Source organism: Vitis riparia, chromosome 1 (assembly GCF_004353265.1).
Source record: "Vitis riparia cultivar Riparia Gloire de Montpellier isolate 1030 chromosome 1, EGFV_Vit.rip_1.0, whole genome shotgun sequence".
Taxonomy (NCBI): Eukaryota; Viridiplantae; Streptophyta; class Magnoliopsida; order Vitales; family Vitaceae; genus Vitis; species Vitis riparia.
Window position 1 is genome coordinate 6682566 of NC_048431.1, and position 19312 is coordinate 6701877.

A 19312-nucleotide genomic window follows, 5' to 3' on the forward strand; every position below is an offset into this window, starting at 1 on the left:
TAAAAAAAGAAAAAGAAAAAAAGAAAACATCTTTTTCGTTAAGTTCATAGTATTAGTAGTAAATCGCATCTCCTCAAGTAGTTTAGGAGTTTATTAAGGAGTACAATATGAAAACTAGTATAGGTTTTTGGTAGTATAAATGTTAGGAAGAGTAACAACTGTTCAGGTAGTGTAAGTGTCAAGGAAAGCAGTTACTAATTAAGTAAATTTGTATGCTTAATCTTTCATATTCATTTGATTTTTTTCGACAGTTTGTTAATCTCATGATTTTTTATATCCTCAAAGTCTCTAGGAGGCGTAATGAATAGTTTTCCATGTAAATCACTTATCTCCATGTGCAATTGACTATTTTTATATTTGTTAATTTAATATATACAAAAAACTAATAAAAATATTCAAAAAGTCTTTTTTTGGCTAACCCTTCTAAATAGTTCTAAGATACAAGATCTAAAACTTTCACATTTGTATAGTGAAAATTTTAAATAATAATAATAATTATAATGTATGTAAAAGAGAAATAATAATGGTCATTTTGGATCTATTTTAGTCTATACATTTTGGTATCAATTAATTTAGTATTTGAGTTTAAATTATTTTTAAAAATAATTAAACTCATTAATGAATCCCACAAGTATTCATGACCAATTTTGATGTAAGTAGTTCTAGTGTTAATTAGATCTATATTTAGATTACTTATTATTTTTAAAAATGAACAAATCCTATATATTAATTCTTGCTTGATTTGAAATTTGATTCCTAAATAAAATAAAATAAAAATTAAAGAATTTAGAAAAAAAAAAATTAAAGAAGTACATGCAATGGAGAAAGATCATACTTGACGATTTTAGCCATTGGGTGAGAAAGAGATGATAGAAAAGGAAGAATTGTAATTTACTTTTTTTTTTTTTCTATTATTTTTAATTTTTTTTTATTTTTTGATATTTTCCTTTCTTTCTCAAAGTAGTTAGAAACAACTTTAGGTTGTTTACAAACAATTATGATCCTTTTTTCACTTTATTTTTGAAATTATTTATAATAAAAAAATTATAAATTTTTTTTAAAAAAAAATATTTTTTGTTTCTACCAAAAAAAAAACAAAAAAAGTTTTTAAATCTTATGGCCAAACATGTTCTTAGTTTTCATTATTTAATTTTAGAGATTATAAGAAATAAAAAATAAAAGTAATTGTGAATAACCACACAATTAACATATGGATGCATATGGGAGCTCATGTCGCTCCAAATGTCAATATCCATGACTAAAAAAAAAAAAGCATTTATAACATCATGCAATTATAGAACCCTAAAATTAGCCCGCCAAGCCTCTACACTATTTGGTGGAAATTTATCTAATACTTCTAGTGAAGGTCAAAATAAGCTCAAAGCTATATATGAGTTTTAGTTGCAGATTTATCTGCCCTTACTAAAACTATGTGATAGCATCCTCTCTTTGCACGAGGTTAACAATTATGTGATCTAATTCTTTGTGAACTAGAGTTGAACCCTATGTTGTCTAATCTTTACATGAGGTGAACAACTTCTGTAGATAATCCCATCCTTAGTACATGAGATTGTAAGATGAACAACTTCTTTAAATAATCCCTTGAGATGAACAACTTCTGTAGAAAATCTCATCCTTAGTACAATATGAGATTGTAAGATGAACAACTTCTTTAAATAATCCCTTGAGGTGAACAACTGCCTTCTCTAGATAATCTTAAGTTGCAACGTGAGGTCTTGGGGTGTTAATTTGAAGGAAGTTGGGATGGTATAATTTGTTGAGTTTGAGGAGCAATGTGTGTTTTCCGTCTAAGACTCTGATAGCATGTAAAAGACAATGGTTCCAACAAGATTTAATCTTAATTTGATGATCGTAGCTAAGGAGAGGTGTTTCTATTTATAGATTGTCTATGCAAAGTGAAGTAGGATTAAACTTTTTTTTTTTTTTTTGTCACGAGGGGTTTGCAATCGCCAATCATACCTTTAAGGTAGAACGAGATTCACGTACCGCCCATCTCGTGGCCTAAACACAACCATGTAGCAACTCCTAAACATGACTACGTAGGGCTAACGAAAAAGTCACATTCATAGGTGCTTTTTCCAGTAGCAGAACAGCAACATGGCTGCAACTCCCCCATAGACGTCATCTTATATTTGGCCATGGTAATAATTATAATTTGTTGGTGGTTCCAACAGAACCCTACATTTAAAAAGTGTGAAAACTTAAATAAGAATATAAATACAAAGATGCCTACGGTCCTCCATCGATCTCCTACCATCAATTAATAAATATAAATCTCGGGACGTTACGTCATTCGTTAACTTCTATTTTTGGGCATGCCAAAGTTCATGACACCTAATGAAGTTGACGCCTAAATGATGAACAATAAATTAATGTGAGGCTCCAGATCTGCAACTCTGAATAAGTTGGAGTAGCACTATATATACATCTATAAATGTGTTGTCGATCTGCAGAGTCCTGGGCATCATATGTCGATGGAGTTGCCTGATTTTGTCCTATTAGCAGTCAGTACCCTAGGCTTCATAACTATCTTTAAAACCCTTGTCAGTGTCGTGAAATGGGTGTGGATCATGTTCTTGAGACCACCAAGGAATCTGAAAGACTATGGCTCATGGGCTGTCGTCACCGGCTCTACCGATGGAATTGGCAAAGCCCTGGCTTTTGAGTTGGCTTCAAAGGGTCTTAACCTCGTACTAGTGGGTCGAAACCCTTTGAAACTCGAAGCTGTATTGAGGGAGGTAAGGGAGAGACATGGTCAACAGGTTGAGGTTAAAACTATTGTCATTGACCTAGATAAGGTTGAAGGAGAGGAGATAGCTAGGACTATGGAGAAAGAAATCGAGGGTTTAGATGTTGGAGTTTTGATTAATAACGCTGGCTTGTCGTATCCATATGCCAAATTCTTTCATGAGGTCGATGTAGAGTTGGTGAAAAGTATTATAAAAGTGAATGTGGAAGGGGCAACCTGGATCTCAAGGGCAGTGCTTCCAGGCATGTTAAAGAAGAAAAAAGGGGCTATTGTCAACATTGGTTCGGGTTCTTCCGTCGCTGTTTCTTCCTACCCTTTACATGCCATTTATGTTGCTACCAAAGCGTAAGTTGCACCATCATCGTAACATTTTTTCATAAGTGATGCTGGGTTTTAAGGCATATTAATTCAAGATATAGTTTTGGATAGGTCCCAAAAGCAGGTTGCTGAGGCTATTGGGGGATCAGTTCACAATTTATGTTATATTATCTTAGATTTTACGTAAAATAAATATAAAACAGTAATATACTTATACATTAGCTTGTTTTGGGTTTGGCATTGGATTGATGAACGTCTCAACTCACTTCCAATCAATATTAAGGCTAATTGGATATTTTTAATTCAAACTTACTTTTCTTATTATGAGCTTGCATTGAGAGGTTGTGTAACCCTGCAATGCTTTTATTGATGAGTGCCGGCTGCAATACTTTTATGAGTTGAGCTGAATTAAATGCCCATTTGAAAAGAATTTCAATGTGGCTCTCCAGCTAGCCTTCCTGTTGAACTCCTAAAAATTCAATCTTATGTATGCTTTGTTTGAGGGATAAATGGTTGCTGGAAACCAGGACGGTTGGTTTCCACGCCCATGGAAGGTGGCGGAATTGGAATAGCCATGCGACTCTGCTGCAACTTTTTCTCCCTCAAATCTTTATGGTATGGAAGATTGCAAATTATAGATTTTCTGCCTTTTTCACAGGTACGTAGCCATGTTCTCAAAATGTATCAGCTTGGAATACCGGAAACGAGGAATTGATATCCAGTGCCAGGTTTGGTGATCTTCCTTTTAGAAAAAGAAAATGGAAGTTCAAAGTAATTTTACATACAATATCTATTGTAACAGGCACCCATATATGGCATCATGAAACCCGCCTCTAGCTAAATTCATTTATTTTTTATAAGCTTTTCTTTTGTTTTTTGTTTTTGTCCTTTGTTTTTCTTTTTTTCTTTTTGTTTTCTTATTAAGTTTATGGTGTTATTTTCAGATTCCATTACTCGTGGCAACAAAGATGACATCCATAAAGAGGCCCTCCTTCTTTGTTCCATCACCAGAGATGTTCAGCAGAGTAAGCATTAGGTGGATTGGTTATGAACATATATGTGTGCCCTATTGGACACATTCTGTGCAGTGGTGCCTAACAAATGCATTGCCAGATGCATTGTTGGATTGGTGTCTCCTCTGGTACTTTCTTGGTGTACGAAGGAGAGGCCTAGTGAAGGATATGGAGGCTACTGAAAAGAAGGAGAAAAACCCATGATTTAAATTAAATGTTCCATGGTTCTTCAAATTGCCATTTGAACAATTGCTGTATCCATTATAAAGCAGATGTCAAATGGTTCCTGCATGTCCTTCTGAATACTCAACTTTCTATTGCCTGTTTTTGACAGTTCTATGTTCATCCTACTTCGTGATACATATTTGCATTTCTCTCTTAGAAAATAGAGCACAAACACGAAAATGGAGCTGCTGCCGAACCTTGTCTACTCCACCCATTGCCAAGGAGTGGGAGTCCCTCCATCATAGAACTGGATCACTATCTTTTGCACATAAACAAAAACAGACATAAAACAGCCAGTTGCTCAAAATCATGGCCCTGAATATGAACATGAATTGATTAGAGAGAACAGAGGTAAGGTTCATCGTGAGAATCTTCAATGGTGTTGAAGAAAACTCTCCAGTGCCTTTTTTCTAAACACAGCTTTCTTTTAAATGGAAAAAAAAAAATTGTGAATAAAATTTTAAGTATTATTGATTTGTAGAAATGGAAGTGGAACATCAGTATATATATCATCTACTTCTTTCTTTGGGGTCATTGACGAAGGATCAAAAGAAGCTTGACTTCGGCTTCACCTTGACTTCTGTCTTAACAAGAGCTTTGATGTGATTTAATGGGAGACTTCTTTGCAAGTTTACCACAGGCCTGTTATAATTTAGGAAAATTCTATGGTACCCACGCAGTACCATACCCAATTTTGTGATATCATCTTCATCATCAACATCATGATATTACAAGTAAAGATTAGTGTAGGGTTGTATTTGTTCTTCACAATGCTTAAGTAAGAAGAGAGAAGCAGGGTGATTTATTTATAACCACGCAGGGTTCTTCAAGGAAGCAATAACAGCCTTCACTTGCAGGTAGTTTTGAAGACTGTTAATACCCTTTTCTCTGCCATGCCCACTCATCGTGTACCCACCAAAAGGAATCGCTGCATCAAACACATCAAAGCAGTTAACCCATACTGTGCCCACCCTTAGTGCACGGGTCAGGGTGTTGGATGTGTCTAAGTTCTGGGTAAAGACTCCTGCGGCCAGCCCATAACTAGCGGCGTTTGCCCTTCTTATCACCTCATCAAGGTCCCTGCAATCATTCAAAACGTTAGTGGTATGTATGAGAGGACAGAACCCTCTGATTAGGAAGTGTACAAAGATGGGGCCTGTTGCTCACTTGAATTTCAGGATGGACTGAACTGGTCCAAATATCTCGTCCTGTGCTATCAACATGCCATCCTGATATTACAATTATGTCAGTTAGTATATTACAAACTTTTAGGAAAATGGTTTGTGAACAAGGAGGGCATAGAAGATATACCTGAACATTTGAGAAAACTGTAGGCTTAATGAAGAAGCCCTCATTGCCAAATCTCTCACCTCCAGTTTCAAGGGTACCTGCATTTTCAACACCAGATCTTATGTATCTCAGGATCTTCTCAAATTGATCTGAATCAATCTGATTAGAAGCACCTACATCACTATATTTGACAGCAGTAAGAGGCATAATTGTTTGCCATGATTCTCAAAATCAAATTCAACACGTTTTACTGGATTTCCAAGATTACATGCGAGACCATCATACAGAGTTATGTTTTTCAAAGTTCAAAAGTAGACATCAACCATGAAAAATCACTTTGTAAGAGTATGGTTATATGCAAGAAGTGGTGGCAAATTTACCTGGGGGCCTTGCTCAATGCCTGCCTTGAATGGATCACCAATGGTACGTCTTAAAGCACGTGTCTTTGCCTTCTCTACAAACTCATCATATATACTTTCATGTACAAATGTACGAGAGCAAGCAGCACAACATTGCCACTGCAGATTGCGACACATTTGTCAATCAATGAATTCCAAGTTTTCTGAAACCTGTCTTGCTCCTACATGGGAATTTCTTGGATGTACCTGATTAAAGAATAAAGCAAAGTGGGCTAGCTCAACAGCCTCATCTACACTAGCATCCTCACACACAATGACAGGGGATTTCCCTCCAAGCTCTAAAGTCACTGGCTTAAGATTGCTCCTTGCAGCCAATTGAAGTACAGAATTTCCAGTTACAGTTGATCCAGTGAAAGCAAGCTGCCATTAGAGTACATGTAGTTCTAAGGGGTCAAAAGTGTACTCAGGAAAACAATAAGGTATCCAATTTAACCATTGACTGATTATTCATGTTCAACACTAGCAAATTGCATTGGTTACTGAAAATGGCTGCAAGTAATCATCTAAGCATGTTTAGCTTCTTTCTTTCCAAGTGAATTAACTTGATCTCGAATTGGCAAACAATAAAATCTATTTAAATTATTTATATGTTCTCTACAATGCGCATTAGGAAGATTAGTCCCCTACTTCATCACATCTCTAAACCTGAACTGAGCAACTAAGACCCTATCCCAACACTGCCCTCCCAAAAGAACAAGGAAAATCACTTCCCATGTGTTCAAGTGCTCCTTGGAAATGAACAACGCTGTGTCCAAGTGAATAACAGAGTAAAAATACTTGGAGAAAGACAAAGAAAAAATCTGACTGGTCCATACATCAACAATACTAAAAACATATTGTAACTATGAATGGAAGAGTTAACCTTACTTCATATCATGATTTCCCAGAACTAACAACTTAAAATGATTACTGAATATCTATCTTCTGTCAATTTTCAGGATTTCCCTGCACTGGCAATTCTATCTTTACCTAGTTTCAGAGATGCAAGTATGTGAAGGATAGAAATGGAGACATTTAAGTTCATAAGTTGCCTTGTCCATATCCAAATGGCTGGCAAGTGCTGCACCAGCAGTTGGACCATAACCAGAAACCACATTTAGAACACGTGGAGGAAGCCCGGCCTGTCACAAAGGTTATCTACTCAGTATGAAAGATGAAGAGACAACATTCGATGTTAATCCATAAAAGTGGATGTTAGATATTTCTTTTACCATAAAAAAATGGAAATGTCACCCAGAAAACAAAACAAATAGCCAGTAGAATAAAATCTTGACATTGAGTGCAAATCAAACATATATCATACATGCGTGTGTTAATACAGAGCTAGGGGGCTTCAATTTGACACTACATCATGCCCGAACCGGGCATCCTTTTAGTTATTTCAAATTATTTGGGGGTTAGCCTTTTACATTTTAAAGTGCCTGAAGAACAAGATAAAGGCCAAAAGGAATTTGGCCAAGGTACTGAGAGAAGAAATAATAGTCAAGGATAACTGGAGCATATGGCTCTACATAGAGCTTAAGGGTGAAAAAGATCCTATGTACCCCACTGCAAGTACTTGGGATTAGGGTTTTGATGAACTGAGCATTGATGCAATAGAGAAATATACTAGATGCAGTACACCCTGAAAAGCAAAAAGAAATAAAAAGAACCAGTGCTAGAGTTCGATTCATGTACTACCTCATGCAATAACTTTGATAGATACAAGGCAGACAATGGTGTCTGCTGACTCTGCTCTGCTGTCTTTAGAACGATACTGTTACCACATGCTAATGCAGGTCCAACCTTCCAACATACATGAGAAGTGGGAAATTCCAGGGAATAATCTGTCCAGCAACGCCAATGGGTTCATGAAAGGTTTGCACTTGATGCAATCCATCAGCAGGAACTGTGAGACCATGAATCTTATCTGCCCAACCTGAGGAATTTTTGCATATAAAGAGTTTCACAGAACGATCAAAATATAAGTAAAAGTTGAAACTTATATACAAGTAGTATACATGTTGTATTCTTTTTTATTTCACCTACCCGCATGGTACCGCATCAAACGTATCATCAATGGTACTTCAACCTTTGCAGCTTGTTCATATGGCTTCCCATTATCCCAAGTTTCGAGTGCTGCAATCTCATCATTGTGCTTTTCAAGCAAATCAGCAAAACGCAAGATCATCCTAGATCTCTTCTGGAGAAATCAAACAAAGAGTGAATTCTGTTAAGTCCAGACCCATATCCTTTTCGCATTTTAGGTAATGTGAGGAGTAATTGAGAAGTCAAAAAAGGAAAAGAAGACAGAGAAGAGTTACATAAGGAGTCATCCTTGGGCATGGTCCCTCAGCAAAGGCCTTTCAAGCAGCCAAGACAGCTCGATTAACATCTTCTGCATCACCTTCAGCACATTGGCAATCACATTCCCTGTCCTGGGGTCCAATGTCTCAAAAGTTTTCCCTGAGGCCAGAGGGAATTAAGGCCCCACATGAGATTCAGTAAGAGCTAACTTGATTTAATAATAACAGAGTCCCATCATCAGTTGCTGGAAAATTGGAATATGCCTCCATCGATTATGAATAATAGGATGTATAGTAGGCTTACCAGATGCGGCATCCACAAATTGTCCATTGATTAAATGCTGAATATAATTCACATTAACAGAAGGATTGATTGGTTCTTCAACAGCTGCAGCAGTGCTATATCTAAAGATCCTTCTTCTCCGGGATGAATTCCTCCCTAGGTTAGAAATATAGGCATTTTACTTAGCCAAGAGATTAAATAATACTCCACATACAGCAAAAGCAGCTATGGGAAAGAACAGAACAATACAATTAGTTAAAGATAACCAGCCTTTCCTCTCAAAAAGTGAAGTGATGGAAAAGGTGAAAAGATATAATATAGGGGATGGAAGAATGTAGCCATTGACAATCTAAGAATCTCAACTCCAAAAAATGGATCAATCTTCTTATCAAAACCAGACAGTTGTAGTTGCATAGGTACTGTGTCATTTTGGGAGGAAACTAGAAACAACTCTCGCCAACCAAACAGAAGAGAAAGGGAAACAGCACCCAGATACAACAATCACATTCATTTCCGTTTGCCATATCCAAAAATCAAACTCAATGAACGTGCACTGATTTGAGGAGAAGCAAAGAGAGAACCCAAGTACCTATGGAAGAAAACATAGCAGAAGAAGAAGAAAAAGAAGAAGAAGAAGTGAAAGAGCGAGAGAGCAGCGATGAGATCTTAGGAGCAGCCATCACTGCAAACAGTTCGTCTCTTTCTCTTGTGTGATTCTACTTACATAAGCATGCAAGGAGCTTTCATCTGAGTTTCAGAACATGAATTCCCTCTCTTGACGTGTGCCTGCCACATCAGCATTCGGGTTTGAAAGGAAGATTAAAAAAAAAAAAACACGCATGCACCACCTACTTCCCCAATCCCGTTGGACCATCCGCTTATCCCAATCAGCAAAATAATATATATTTTTTTCATTTTTAAGTTATGCTGGCGATGACATCCGACTAGAGATTTCCACGACACGAGAGATTCGTGGATTTTTTTATGCAAATTTGGAAAACACTGACGGATTGATATTTTTTATTTTTTATTTTAAAAATAATAATTTATATTTGAAATGTAAGGATTCTTATATCAACTTATCTTATTTAAAAAAAAAAATTAAACCGATTTTAATATCATTATCTTTTTTAAGATAAATTACTTACACTTTATGTAAAATTTTAATATCATTCTCTTTTGAAATGTAAAACTATTATATTTTATCATATGCTTAATATTATTTTCCTTTTAAGAGTATTTACCTTTCATGTTAAAGTTATTATTATGATTACATAATTTATTCCATGATTACATATCCATCTTCTTGTTGAGGATACAAACAAATAAAATCAAATTTTAATAATAAAAACAAATATCTCCTAGAAACATATATCCATAACATCATTTGATTGATAATATCCTTTAATATTCATAAAAAAATTTGTTAATAATCTTGTAATATAATACATGAAAATAAGGAATGGAAATAAATATTTTATTTTTACTAAAAATTAGGTTTTGACTTATTTATTTGAAAAAATATAAAAAAAAGAACTTCAATTTTTATAAGTCAGTTTGATCTTCATCTATGTAAAAATCTTCTAAAATACATACATTTTTTCATAACTTAAATAATTGATGTTAATAATACCAATTAACAATTTTTATTTTTTATTTTTACCATGAGAACTAATTTGAGATTATTAAAATAAAAAAATTTAAAAATTAAAACTATAGTTAAAACTAAAAGAAAAAAACCCTTTAAAACTTAAACTATAAAAATAAAATATTGAATTTCACTCGGTTAAAGCACTTTGGTAGAATGTATAAATATAAAGAAAGAATTAGAAATACAATAGATAAATATTTTATTGTTTAATTTTAAAGTTTCTTGGTTTTTTTTTTAATGTATTTTAGTTTTAATTGTATTTTTAATTTTTAAAAATCTTATTTTGTTGTTGTTGTCAACTAATAAAATTTTTATTCAATTTATTAAAAAAATATGAAAATATGAGAGAATTTATGTAATACAAAATAAAAAATCATTAATAACTAAGAACCCGTTTCACAGTGATTTTTAAAAGTGTTTCTTTCAAGAAATAATTATTTGACTTATGAAAAAACGCATGAATATAGATAAAACTTATTTATAAAAGTTGAGGTTTCTTTTTCTATATTTTTTTCAAATTATTGAGTCAAAATACATTTTCCCCAAAATCATTAACTTTAAAGAAAAAAAAAGTAAGTTTCCACACACTAATTTAAAAATAATCATAAAATTAAGATTCTCTAAAAATAATTCAATTTTCATGCACTCACAGGTCAAAGATAATATTTAAGATGATCAAAGATAGTATCAATATCATTAAAAAATAATACCAAAATAGTAAAAAATAATACATTTAACCAAAAAGTGTATGAAATTTTAATTAATCTAGATGGATGTTTGAAATTTGTATTTTATAACCCGTTACTCTTCAAACACAATAATTATGGTTATTTTCTTTTATAAGAAGAGATAACAATTAAAATTAATAATAGATTTTTATAAAATAGACTCTTTGTTAGGGAGAATCGTCATTTCTATAAAATGGTTTTCTTATTGAGAGAATTGTGTTTTCAGTCCAATTGGACTTAATAATTAAGATAAGGTCGTTCAATCACCCATAATTGATTACAAGGATATGAGATAGTAATGGACAAAAATATTATTTTGATTCATTATTGTCTTTATTCTACCACTCTTCACATGTCATTACCATCAAATTCTCTCTTATTAAACCATTTTTGGGTTTATCATTATTTTTTAAACTCTTTTATAAATAATTAAAAAATCAACATTATTTTCTATTTTTAAATTATAAATAAAAAAATTATATTAATGATTTAAAGACTATTTTGGAAAATAATTTCTAAAAAAATGTTAATTTAAATAAATAAATATTATCTTTTACATTTTAGAAATAAATAATTTAATGATTGAAATACTATTTAAAATAAATATATGCACTATTTTCTTTTCTTTTATACTAAAAAGTATTTTTATTATTATAAAATAAAATTTTTAATTTTTTTTTTAAATTTTCTTTCTTCCTTATTTTAATAACTTTTTGAACATGACTTTCAATAATAAGTTATATGAAATGTTGCAAATTTATTTACTAAGGATTTTTTTTAATGATTTGAATTAATTAAAAATTTATTAAAATAAGAAAAAGAAAAAGAAAGAAAAATGATGGATGAAGAGTTTTTATTTTAAATACCCAATAAAAATGTTTTTGTATGACCTAATTTTAGAAATAGATTATATCAATACATGGTAAAGATTGAATTTTTCTAATATAAAATTGTTGAAAAGTATATTTACTCATTTTAGATGAAAACAAGTAGTTAAAAATTATATAGATTATGTTTGACTTTGGTTTTAAATATTTTTCTACTTTTTAGTTTTTATTTTTTATTTTATTTTTAAAAATTATTTTTATTTTCTATGTTGTCTCTTTTTGAAAATATGTTTAATGAAAAAATGAAAACTGTTTTTAAAAATGAAAATTGAAAGCCTTGTTTAGTACTATTTTTTTATATGAAAATAATAAAAAGAATTACATTTTATTTATTCATTTATTGTGTCACTGTATAATGGTATTACATTAACTGTACAAAAAAAATGTATTAAGTTTACAAAGGTGTACAAGGCTACATTTTATAAAATATTTCAATTTATTCTAAATCATTCCTTTATTTTTCTTATCACCCATAAATTATACACCTATGTCATGCATTTTATTTAATTATCACATGAAAATTCCACTACTTTCCTAATAATAATATTTGGGGAAATTTTTTTGACCCTAAGTCATCCACCATTTTTTCAACTAAACAATTGGAAATATGATTAAACACACTTACGTGGATACATAACTTAGGAGGGATATGAAATTTGTGTCGCTGTACAAGGGTATTACACTAAGTGTACAAGGGGAATGTACTAAGTATACAAGAGTGTACAAAACTACCATTTGTGAAAGATTTCAATCGAACCACTCCTTTATTTTCTTTGTCACCCAAGGACACCTATATCATGCACTTTGTTTAACTCTCACATGAAAATTTCAATACTTTCATGAACACAAAACTTAAGAGGGATATGAAATTTGTGTTATAATACAAGGATATTACACTAACTGTACAAAGGAAATATGTCAAGTGTACAAGAGTATACAAGGCTCCTAATAAGTTTTGTACTATTTTTAAACAATTTGACATTAAGAATATTATTGATAGTTCTTTTTTTTTTTTTTTTTTACCAAACTATGTCATTAAGACATTCCTTACAAAAATTAGCACATAGGAAACAAAATTAAAATCAATCATATTTGAATTATTCATTATAAGTAATATATATATATATATATATATATATATATATATATATATATACTATTTTGCCTGTATTAACATAATTTTATTGTTATCAATAGAGATTGAAAAAATCATATTTAAATGGAATTAAAAATAAATAAAAAATTATTTTTGTAACATTTTTATTTTTTAAAATCATTAATTTAAATTATGATATTAGTTTTAAATTTAAAAATATTTGTTGTAATTATAGTTTTGAAGATTTCATGATTTTTATCTTATTACTTTTAAAGAATTGCTTTAATAAGAAAAAATTTATTTTAATATTTTTTAAATATTTAAATCTTTATCTAAAAATATTTAGGATTAGTGTGGAGAACAATTAGGTCATTTTGGAATGGAGAAATTTTGAATATCTTGAAGACTTTAATTTTGTCAATTACCCTATTTACACTTTCAAAATTATTGGAAGGTTGGTAAATTAGTCTTAGAAATATTATTTTCTTGATTAATAATATATATGTAACGCCCAAGTATTTTTTTAAGGGTAATTTAGGAAATTATTAATAATAATTAAATTAGTTAATTATTATTTTAATAAAGTGGAAGATGGGTAAAAGTGTAATTTTACGAATAAATATACACTAGGTATAAATTAGAAATTCTATCTCTTCCTGTTCTTTTCTGAATAGAGTTCCTATTCGCAGAATTTCAGAGAACGTAGGTTGGAGTCAGATTTCAAGGTTGAAGAACAGATCTCTATAGATAAGATTCTAACCCCTAGTTTAATATTTTAGATTCATTGATTAATTTCAAACACATCAGATATTTTTTGGAAAACCCAAATCTAGATTATGGTTAGTTTATTTTATTTTTAATTCGTTTTAATATCAAAATAATAAAAAAAAATTAAGATTTTGATTTTATTGTTGGAATTTGGGAGACCTTAAGTTTTATTAGATGAGGAAAAAAAAATTCCTTGGAAGGTTTCGATTTTAGGCTAGGGTTAATTATATATATATATATATATATATATATATATATAAGTAAATAAATATATTGTTATTTGTGGTTGAAGAAATTAGAAAATATTAAAAAAAAAAAAAAAACAGAAAGGGGGAACGCGTGTGCATAGTATTGGATGGAAGAAAAAAAAAATGGGGTGTGCCCGGATGCAAGGAGGCTTATATATATATATATATATATATATATATATATATATATATATATATATATATATATATATATATATAATGATTCATTATCATCATGATGACAAGGAAAAAAAAAACATTGCTTTGTTTTGTTGGTTTGGTGTACCGAGACAAGTGGGTAATGGTTTGGGTGGCTTTTGAATTGGTTAATTAAAAAAATAATAATAATATTTAGTTTTAGATTAATAAATAAGATAATAGTAATAATGGTCTTTTTTTGTAATAAATAGAACGAGAGATTTAGCAATATATATATATATATATATATATATATATATATATATATATATAATTTTATAATGAAATAAAATTGTAATTTAATTAAATTAGTAATGTGTTATTATAAACAAATTGGGAATTTATTAATTATAATTAAATAAGGAATAGAGTAATTAAATTATTACTTTGTTAATCAGAAATATTAATCTTAACATTTAGAAATTTTAGGATTATCAGATTTATATTTTGAGGTAAATAGTAATAGTGGTCTTTTTATTGTGTTAAGTGAGGAGTAGACTTTTCAGGGCTATTTTTCCTTCAAGGTCTTTGCATATTTTGAGGTAAGGGAAGTTAATGTAATATTTATAAAATTAAATTATCTTATATGTTATTTTGAATTGTGGAAAAGAAAATGATATTTTGTTACCATGCATGGATCAAACTGTTTTGCACTAAATATTATGTTGGAATATTTTGTTTTATTTATGACACAAAATATGGAGATATTATGTTGTGTAAATTTGAATACTTGAACAAAAACATCACTCTGGTTTATTTGGCCCTTGTCAACGAGATATAATAATTGACTATTCGGCTCTGTCAACGGGATATAATAGTTGACCTTTACATTTCATGGTGGGAATGTAATTGATTTGAACCCCAGCCTCTAGGGGTTTGGTTAGAGGTTACTAGTACTAGTAGTGTTTGGTTCCTTCCACCAGGAACAACTTGAGGCTAGCCACTCATTTGAAAAGTCCCACCCAATTGGGCATTTGATATTTGATAACCAGAGTAATGAAAATTGAATGGATTTTATTGAATCTTATGTGAAAGTGTTTGAATTTAATATGAAAATGGTTGGTTGAATTTTGAATATATTAGTATTTTTGAAACTCTGATATTTGATGAGAAAAAAAAATGATATCTCCTATTTGAAATGAAAATATTTGATCCATGAACTGCATTAATATTCCTTATTGGGCTGTGAGCTCATTCCCAATTGTTGAAAATTTTTCAAGTACTCTTAGTTCGGGTGAGGAGTGATGGCTAGGCTGAGGAATGGTCATCATTAGGATTTGACTTAGGATTTTATGTTGGATTTTGTTTAACTGTTAGTTATGTTCATTTGGATCCTTTGGTATTTGGAAGTTATTTGGATATTGATCCTTCAAATTTTATGTTAGATTAAAGTTGAGTTTTTGAGATTTTGAAATTTGTTATAGTATTTGAATTGTTTAAGTTTGCAAATATTTGGACAATGGATTTTGGATGGTGGATGTTTTAGTTTTGAAAATGAATTTTGCGGATTTTAGATTTTGTTCCGCTACTATGAACAGGTATTTGGTAGTTGGTAACTTCCAATTACAAGATAATTGTTTGGGTCAGGTTACACTGTAAGCCTTCGGGTGTAAAGTGTGAAATGATCGTCACGCCCTTGGAGTGGGTCTTGGGACGTGACAATATATATATATATATATATATATATATATAGCATGTGAGTGTTTACATTATTTGCGAAATAATATGAGAAATAATAAACACTTTGTATCTAATTTGCAAGTTAAAAAAATAATAATAATATTTTATGAGGTATTTAAAAATTATTTAATATATATAAGAAATAATGTACAACATATTTATTATTTTGTAAGTAAGAAACAAAAAAAAATATTTGCTAAGGTATTTAAAAAGTATTTATTATATATTCTATAAGTTTGAAAAAAATAATTGTAGACCCCTTTTTGCAGGCCAAGTCCTAGTTGTTGTTTTTATAATTTGCATCAAAGGGTATTTCATGGCCACCCGGAAGAGTTAAAGATTTTCTTTTGAAGTGGGGGGCCTCTTTCTGGAATAGCAAGCTGCATGGACATGTGGCAAAAAAAAAAAAAAAACACATGGCTCACCATGGTGGTGGTTAAAGGTGATAACATCCTCCCTAAACAAGGAGCAGTGAAACAGGCTGTTGCTGGGAAGGAAGATATTTTCTAGAAAAGACATAGAAGCGTAAGCGACAAGCTGGAGAGGAAGGAGATATTTTTGGTGAGGGGTTATAAAGAGGAAGTGATCTTCTCGTTGCTGCTACAGAGAGATAGAGATAACCTGGGAGAGACGGGAAAGCTATGCTTGGGGAGGAGGCTTCTAGGTAAGGCCTTTGTAAACTTCACATTTCCTCATTTTCACGTGATTCTACTACATTTTTCTACAGATTCCTAGGTGTGATTTTATTGATTGGTTTGGGCATCAAGGATTACTGGTTTGTTTTGTTGAATCTATTTGTGTGCATATATGCTCTCTTTGATTTTACTTTGGTTTCCCGAACCCATCTATGTTGCAAGAAAATGGAGTTTCTATTTATAATGTACTCTAGGAGGCCTTCTTTACAGGCAGAGATGGAACAATATGCAATACATGTTCAAGACACTTCCATGCAAATGAATCACCCATGAACAAGACCAATACCCTTCATACCCATTGTCATCCATCACACCCATTTCCATACTCATACCTCCAATTGTCATTCCATCACAAGTCTTCATCCTACAAATCACCATATCCTAACCTTCATACCCATCGAACCCATCACCTTACCCACCATCTTCAGCTCATCCTTTACCCGCTTTCTGAATTATTCCACCCACGACTGGAGCAACCGAGACCAGAGCGTCACCGATAACGCCACTTTTGACCTTGATAGTTAGTAGGTGACTCTCGACATGTGTGATTCGGGGTCTCCGAAGAACACAAGCTCCGACGAGCCTTGCACGAAGGCGATCGCCGTCGATGACCATGACTCCATTTATCACAATCGACCATAGAGAAGGGAAAGTGACGATGACGGACTTCTCGGAACACCAGCTATGGTGTCACGGTCTTCAGATTTTAGAACGTTTGGCTTGAGATTGACAGTGGGGCTTTGATGGGTATATTATGTTGGACGGTGATGTCGTCTCCCTTGCTTATGATGAACAAGGATGTGTCAAGTCACCGGAGGATGCAGAGGGATCAAGAATGTCTTTCCACGTCTTCAAATTTGGATTCGGGTTTTGGTTGTGATAGTGAAGATGGTGCGGTGTCGACATCGGAAAATGAAAATGCCATCTATGAAGAGAAAGTGGAGTCGGAGTGTGATTTGATGAAGGAGACGATGCGAGCGACGTACTCCAAGTCGGCTTCGAGTGTCCAGAACTGAAAACCCAAGACTAATTGAAGGGAATAATATTGAATTGGAGGTTAGTGATAAGCTGAAGAGTAAGATTGGTATGGTGGAAGGAGGTTTGACCATGTATATGGAGGTGGGCACGAAACATTAGAGGAATTGCTGGAAATTATCACATGGTGCAGCAGCATTCCTTCAGATGGCTTGTTGGGGTGGTATTATGGGCTCTTTGAAAGAGATTGAGTCCAACTATGATCGGGCCCATGTGCACAATTCCAGTTTGCATGGCCACCCTCCTTGGCCCATTTTCAAAGCCCACGGACTTTAAAAAATTGATTTTCGAAAATCCAATTTCCAAATAATTCAACTTCACAATCTTTCATCTTTAGAATTTTTTTTTTTGGTCCTAAATTCTAATTCCCAATTTCCAAAATTTCAATTTGCACATTTATTTATTTACTCATTACTATTTTCATTATTATTATTATTATTATTATTTTAAATTCCATATTTAAATAACTCTTCAAAATTCCGATTTCCAAATTTAATTTCCAATTTCCAAAATTCCAATTTTCACATTTATTTATTTACTCATTATTATTTTCTTTATTATTATTATTATTATTATTATTATTATTATTATTTATTTCTTAAAATTTCATCTTTAAATAATTCTACAAAATTCTGATTCCCAAATTCAATTTTCAATTTCCAAAATTCCAATTTTCACATTTATTTATTTAATCATTATTATTTTTGTTATTATTTATTTATTTATTTATACATTTATTTTTAAAATTTCATCTTTAAATAATTCTTTAAAATTCCGATTTCTATATTCAACATCCAATTTCCAAAATTCTAATTTTCACATTTATTTATTTAATAATAATTATTTCCGTTATTATTATTATTATTTTATTTATTTATTTATTTATTTGTTTATTTATTCATTTATTTTTGAAATTCCATCTTTGAATAATTCTTCAAAATTCCAGTTTATTTATTTAATCATTATTATTTTCATTATTATCATTATTCTATTTATTTATTCTTAAAAATTTCATCTTTAAATAATTTTCAAAACTCTAATTTCTTTCAAAATTTAATTTCTAACATTCTAATTCTTAAATTTAATTTTCAAAATTCCAATTATCAAATAATTTTCAAAATTCCAATTTCTTTCAAATTTAATTTCCAAAATTTCAATTCTTAAATTTAATTTTCAAATAATTTTCGAGACTTCAATTTTCAAATAAATTTCAAAACTCCAGTTTTCTTTCAAATAGTTTTAATTCCACTTCATTTTTCAAATATTTTTTTAATTCATGAATTTTCTTCGATTTTCAAATAATCTTTCGTTTTCCTTGATTTTTTTTAATAAGCATGAATGAATTTTTCATAATTCCAAAATAATGGAATTTGTGATATTAATTCATGCAAAATAAATTGGGTTTTAATGGGGGGCCCTATAAATGAGTTTCCTTTTCTGATTGTCATTTGTTATGCTTAATGAGTATTGTTTGATTTTTGTCTTACTCTTTGATATGCATGTGATGATTTTATACTTGAGCTAACCTTATTTCTATGATAGCGCACTATTAATTGCTACTAAGGTATGATCTCATTCCCACTTCGTTTATTCTGATGCATGATTCGCTTTATTGTTTGATTATTTCACTGGTATCCATTGATTTCCTCATCAATTGCCACATTTGTTTCACCTTATTTAGTAAAAACTCGTTTTTAGGGACTTAGAAGGATGTTACGATTTT

General features: G+C 31.1%; 1 protein-coding gene and 1 pseudogene across 1 annotated transcript; one reads left to right on the forward strand and one right to left on the reverse strand.

Moving 5' to 3' along the window:
* Positions 1 to 2443: 2443 nt before the first annotated feature.
* LOC117912654 (very-long-chain 3-oxoacyl-CoA reductase 1-like) lies at positions 2444 to 4434 on the forward strand. The gene is made up of 3 exons (XM_034827345.1): positions 2444 to 3115; positions 3747 to 3816; positions 4033 to 4434. Exons 1-3 carry the CDS (start codon positions 2490 to 2492, stop codon positions 4303 to 4305), a joined length of 969 nt encoding a protein of 322 aa, XP_034683236.1. The 5' UTR covers positions 2444 to 2489; the 3' UTR covers positions 4306 to 4434.
* A 130-nt stretch (positions 4435 to 4564) lies between these two features.
* Positions 4565 to 9283, reverse strand: LOC117912647 (annotated as a pseudogene).
* Positions 9284 to 19312: the final 10029 nt, after the last annotated feature.

What these genes read in the sequence shown, in the direction of transcription:
- LOC117912654 (XM_034827345.1), top strand. Translation starts at nt 2,490, where the DNA reads ATGTCGATGGAGTTGCCTGATTTTGTCCTATTAGCAGTCAGTACCCTA. An exon ending in ATTTATGTTGCTACCAAAGC is followed by an intron (nt 3,116 to 3,746) that starts GTAAGTTGCACC and finishes CCTTTTTCACAG; the next exon opens with GTACGTAGCCATGTTCTCAA. An exon ending in GAATTGATATCCAGTGCCAG is followed by an intron (nt 3,817 to 4,032) that starts GTTTGGTGATCT and finishes TGTTATTTTCAG; the next exon opens with ATTCCATTACTCGTGGCAAC.